A 6,067-nucleotide genomic window follows, 5' to 3' on the forward strand; every position below is an offset into this window, starting at 1 on the left:
TTTAAGTCATTTTTGACTTATTTTAAATTATTTTTTATATTTGCTAAACACTTTTATAAGTCAAAAAACTAACTTAGGTTTGACCAACTTTTAAGGCAATTCAAACACCTTTTATACTTTTTAAAATAACTTTGCAAATACTGACTGTATTTAGGGGTATGGCTTATGTGATTGCTGGGCCTAGTAAACCCAATCAAAATGGGCTTATATTCTTTTTTGGGTTTGTTCTTATTTTCAAGAACGGGCCGTACAGGAATGTTGGGCCTTAAAGCTCTACTTTATTATTGGATATTTGAAGTGTGATTTTAAATTTATTTATAGTTATAATCAATTTTGAATATTCACAATAAGCGTCGCTTTGGCCGAGTGGTTAAGGCGTGTGCCTGCTAAGTACATGGGGTTTCCCCGCGAGAGTTCGAATCTCTCAGGCGACGTTTTTAATCATTTTTCCCATATAAATTTAAGTATCTACTTATACAAATCCAAAATTATAGGCAATAGTTAAAGTCTTAAAAGACACATTTATGTGTAATACCTTGTTTTACTCTGTTTTTTTTTCCCATCAATCTCTTTTTCTGTTACCATGAGAACATGCCAAAAGGGGATAGAACATGGAAACCTAGTTTTAATAAATGAAGCTAATTTATTCATCATCCAAAATATGGAATTAGTTAACATTTCTCTAGTGCCTTTACGCTATATTAAAATGATTTTTAGCGCGGTAATTACAGAGTGATAAATATATTTTTAGCTGCAATTAGTACTCTTTGTAAATGTCTCTAAAACCATTAGATATATTAGATCTAATGACAATTAACTAATGTCAATAAAGACTTTAGCCCTCTTTGTTATTGTATATATTTATTGCCGCTAAAAAGTGTTTTTGTTGTAGTGTTAGTGATACAGTTACCGTCCTGATGTTTAATACAAACACTGAGGTTTGACTAAATTTGAATTTGCATCTGGAAGTCCTATATTGGGAGGGAGAGGTAAAGTACTCCTTAAAGAAAGTAACTCCATATCTAAAGGGACTCAAGCCAAAAACTCTGATTAAGAATGAAGAAATACTTTATATTATTAGTCTATCCGTCCAAAGTAAATGTACTTCAAAGTCAAATAACAATGATTTCATAAGACATACTTATAGTTTCTAGACTTATAGCTTTTCGTAGATAGATAGATATAAATAGTACAAGTTCTAGACTTCTAGTAGACAAACTTGCACGAAGAAACCGTGATTTAACTATTCCCTCCATTTTGATTTAACTTTTTATTTGATTTTGACTTTATGCGAAATTTAAGAAGAAGAAGAAGAAAAAATTGGATCTTATGGTCTTAGACAAAAACAATATAGAATGGATAACAATATTACTTGGTCTTGTAATCTTAAGCATGTCATATGAAAAGTTCAAATTATAGATTTTCTAAAACAAGAAAAAGTCTTTTTTTTATTTTTTAAAACGACTAAAAAGAAAAGAAAGAGATTCAAGTTGAAACAAAGAAGTATTATTAATTGACTTAGGTCACCCACTACTAGGAATAAAGTTCTTTCTACGCGAATCAGTGAGAATTTTATGATGTAGAACATGATTTTTCCACTCATTTTCTTTTGAACCAACTTACTGAAAAATTACGAAGATTGGTGGGAAACAAATTCTCACTGAAATAGTAGAAAACATGCATCCTATTTTTCCTATGAAAACATTAATATATATTTTCTTTTTCTGCCGATTCAATAAAAATATTTGTAGAAATAACCATTAAACATTTTTCAACGAATATAATGATTTATTTGGTAGTGACCTAATTACCTCATGCATATATTCACACCTAATGATACTATCATAATGCAAGTCAGTGTAGAAGAAGTGCCATGAAAATAACTCAGGTTTAGTAGTTTGAATCAGATGAAAGTTTAAGCAACTATGAGGTAAGTTCCCAAACACTATATTTTTATATTAAGATCAAAATTACAAAAAGGTTAAAACTAATTTATGATCTCTAGCAGTTTTTAGGTTCTTTACACAATTCCAACTATATGAATTCATTTAATGCAATATCAAATTTCAGTATATATATCACCTATAGTCCTAAAATATACTGAAATCGCAAGTTCTTTATTTTTCTAATTTCTAGACAAGATGCGATCACCTAGCATAAGAATAAGATACGACAAAACCATTTTTTGGTTAGTATATGCGGAAATATTAAGCAGTGACATACTTAAACATTCCCTTTTTTCGAGGATTACTCGGCAATCTCGCTCTGATGTATATATACTTTTGGGGTAAGGCGGAAGTCCCACCTTTTATTGTGCTTCTACATGATTTATATATACATCGTTATGATCGCAATCTTGGGAATTTATATATATAAAAAAGATTTCATAGGCAGCTCGTTCAGTTTGGGAGGCAATTTTGTTGCAACTTTTATTAGTAGTAATGGTCAAGATTAAGTGACGAACAAAATGTTTAATGAACTTTGTTAAAGAAAATAAAATCGTTCCACATACAAATTGATCCAACTTAATTTAATTTCCCATCATCAAATTCAGTGTCGAAAAAGTTAAATCATACATAATGATAGCGTAAAAAAAACTATACACAATTATTATGATTTAGTCCATAATAATAGTAGCTTATTAATTTATTATTTATTTTATCATATCTAGGTTTGATATGTTGTTGAATGTCAATTTTAACCGGATATATAATAAAAAAAATATTTATTCTATCAGTGCACATAACATGAATTCAAAATTAAATATTGCATATATGACTATATGAGTTTAATTTCTACGCATAAAACATAAAACCATATTATATAAGCAATTTTGAGAGAGGAGGGTATATAGGGGGATTAAAAGTATTGAAATATTGATCATATGAAAAAACTAACAATGCTTCTTATTCCTTTGTAAATACAAAGTACGTACAACAATTTTCTCTATCTATATTTCTGAGAAACATGTAACTGACTAAAATTCAAAAGATTATTGATTGATTAAATTGATCCACATCTGTACACAAATACTGCTTACAAATCAACAATTTTGACCTTTTTATTTACTTTCTCTTCATAATCTTCTATATGATCGATCTGTACTTTGCTCATTTTTCTATTCACACTTTGCTCAATTCTTGATGAGAAAGATTGTTATTTCTCCCCTAGAATCCCCATAATATTCCTCAATGTACGATTCAAAGAAAAAAAAAGGAAATGGTAAACAAAAAGAAAATCTAGTGGAAGTATTAGATAATTGCAAATAAAGAAAAGAAGTATATCTCAAAATTTTCTCTAAGATGAAGTTGTGGAGAATTGAGGAGGGGGACAATTTATGTATAATGAATTGAAGGAAGAAGAAGAAGAAGATATGGGAAGGAAGATAAAAGTTTCGACAGACCTATTATTCACTGAATTTCGAATCTTGCTTCATTACTGGTCTTCTGAGTTTAAACGTACGATTATCAAAAAAAGAAAGAAATATTGGGAAGAAGGGTATTTGTGTCATTTTTGTGGGGGTATGTGTGGGGTTGAAAGGGTTGGAGAGAATAGTTATTCAACTTGAAAATCAAGGTAAGGTAAAGAGGAAACATTTGCCAACAAACCTTCCCAATCAAATTCTCCAATTCTTAAGCTTTCTCCATGCCAATGATGATGATTCCCAAAACCAACCATATAGTCTTCAACCTTTAAGCTTTGATCACTACTTCCACTCATATTCATCAAGTGTTGGTTGTTGTTGTTGTTGTTACCATTTGTAATTTTCTTCTCAATTATGGAATCATAGTCATTAGCACCACTAACAATATTATTACTATTAAAATCAACATTACTATTATTATTCTCCCCCATAGTAGTAGTACTCTTATTATTAACACCCTCTAAAGAAGGTATTGAAAATTCATCACTTCCTAACCCCATCATACTATAAGTTTCCACAACTCCATAGTCCAAAAATCCACCATCACCTCCGCTACAACCAAATTGACCTAAATTCACTGGCTCGACTAATCCAGATATATCGTAGCTTGTGTTATCAAGCTGAGGGAAAGGGTTGAAATGGTTTCTAGGTACCATGGCTTGCATGGATGATCCTGAAGTAGTAGACGATGAATTATCCATGCATAACGCTGCCATAACATTTACATCGTGCCCTTGCATTGGAAATATTCCTCCCATCGAAGAATCACTCGTGTTAGGCGATGGCGTGCTGTTGTTACTGTTGTTGTTGTTGTTTTTCAGTCTTTTTTTTATCGTGGAATTCCAGAAATTCTTGATTTCATTATCTGTCCTCCCAGGAAGACGAGCCGCAATTTGTGACCACCTATAATATATGCAAAATATATAAGGTTTAAAGTAATGGAAATAAAGTACATCATGGATTTGCATGCATTATGTTAGTTTCATTAACAAATTAAACAAATAATATTTGTTTGAAAATTGAAATTGTTTCCCTGCTACAAGTGTTGGACGAAAATCAAATTGACTAACTAAATAACGGATTAATTATATAGTTCCTGAAATAAATTAATTATATATGACAGTAGATAGTCATTTTTAGTTTTCTTTTACTTAATGATCGATCCGTTTGGAACTTCTCTCTCTAATTAATTATCTAATTTTTCCCTTCAGATTTTTTTTAATTCATAAATCTCCTACTTGAACTTGGAAATACTGAATTTTTTTTAAGTACAAGTGGTTGGACTCTGGGATGGGAGTGAATATATTACTCATTAGTAAAAAATTATACATATACAAGGTTTGAGTCAAAGCTATTAATAGAATGGCTTAAGATTTAACAGTAAATGAGGTGTGTATAATATAATACCCTAACATAAGAGAAAATGGTGAAAAAGGACTAATTAAACATGACAATTAGGAGTTGTAGAGTAAAGTAAAATTATCCTTCTCAGAGCTTGAGATTTAGTGTTGAAAGAGGATTTTTATTTTTTGTGTGTGCATAAAGTAGGTTAACCATAAGTCAACCAATAATTTTAAAAAAAACTGTATTTGTGCTCTTAGTCTATTTAATGCATAGAAGATCAAATGCAAGTGTCCTATATATGTACACCATCCTCTATATAATAAAAATTTCACTATAGTAATCAAGTTTTTTTTTATATGTTCTCTGTAACAACATCTTCTTTTAACAATCAAAATATATCCAAACAACTGACCTCATTATCTATATAAAGATGTTTGTATAATATAATGCCCTAACATAAGAGAAAATGATGAAAAGGGGCAAATTATTGGTTAACTTTGACCACCATTACAAATACAAAAAGATAAGTACTACTAATATTTTCGTCTGTACTGAAATTTGAACCCTAATTTCTCATGATTTTCACTCATTTCATTCACGGTAAAACCAACATGGCTTCAAAATACACTACACATGAATGTTAACTTGATAGAAAGTAGAAAATGTGAAAGAGTGTATATATGTACCTATTTCCCAGAATAGAATGCAAATGAACAATGAGTTCTTCTTCTTGAAGAGAAAAGGCGCCGCGTTTAAGGTCAGGCCTCAAGTAATTAATCCATCGAAGACGACAACTCTTACCACATCTTTGTAATCCAGCATTTCTAGCAATGTCACTCCAACATCCTTGACCATTTGTTAACATGTAACTCATCAATTTCTCATCTTCTTCTGGTGACCATAAGCCTTTTCTTAATTTCCCTAATTTATTCACTTTCTCCTTCTCCTTCATCGTTGTATTATTATGTTCCGGCTTCCTCATCGATAACAAAGACTTAAAAACCCTAAGAAGATGAGGAGGAGGAGAAAACAAATATATGATATGTTTTGCTAGGCTTTGATGGTGAAAAGATATGAAGAAGATATATAGAATGGAATAATAAGAAAGAGAAGGAAAAAAATAAAAAAGATTATGTGAAGTGGAAGCAAAATGTGTTCCATTTCTCATACACATATGATGATTACCTTGTGAGTGAAGAAAAATGCAACGAAAGAGACTAGATAGAGTCAAAGACAAGAAGACCAACCATCACTCTCTCTCTCTCTCAAACCGCGAAATCAGAATTTCAACTTTATGAG

The 6,067-nt window shown here is 30.6% G+C and overlaps 1 protein-coding gene and 1 non-coding gene across 2 annotated transcripts; one reads left to right on the top strand and one right to left on the bottom strand.

Moving 5' to 3' along the window:
- The first annotated feature begins 352 nt into the window (after positions 1–352).
- On the top strand, positions 353–434 carry TRNAS-GCU (transfer RNA serine (anticodon GCU)). The gene has a single exon. It is a non-coding gene; the product is annotated as a tRNA-Ser (tRNA).
- A 2,469-nt stretch (positions 435–2,903) lies between these two features.
- LOC102583278 (transcription factor MYB46) lies at positions 2,904–5,809 on the bottom strand. Its single transcript, XM_006345440.2, has 2 exons — positions 5,455–5,809; positions 2,904–4,327 (listed from the first exon to the last, which is right to left on the bottom strand). The coding sequence occupies exons 1-2, from the start codon at positions 5,748–5,750 to the stop codon at positions 3,556–3,558; spliced, it is 1,068 nt and encodes a 355-aa protein (XP_006345502.2). The 5' UTR covers positions 5,751–5,809; the 3' UTR covers positions 2,904–3,555.
- Positions 5,810–6,067: the final 258 nt, after the last annotated feature.

Source organism: Solanum tuberosum, unplaced genomic scaffold (genome assembly GCF_000226075.1).
Source record: "Solanum tuberosum cultivar DM 1-3 516 R44 unplaced genomic scaffold, SolTub_3.0 scf00068, whole genome shotgun sequence".
NCBI lineage: Eukaryota > Viridiplantae > Streptophyta > Magnoliopsida > Solanales > Solanaceae > Solanum > Solanum tuberosum.

Coding starts and splice junctions, on each gene's coding strand:
- LOC102583278 (XM_006345440.2), bottom strand. CDS start 5,750: ATGAGGAAGCCGGAACATAATAATACAACGATGAAGGAGAAGGAGAAA. Junction 4,328..5,454: donor CATTCTATTCTGGGAAATAG/GTACATATATAC, acceptor CATATATTATAG/GTGGTCACAAATTGCGGCTC.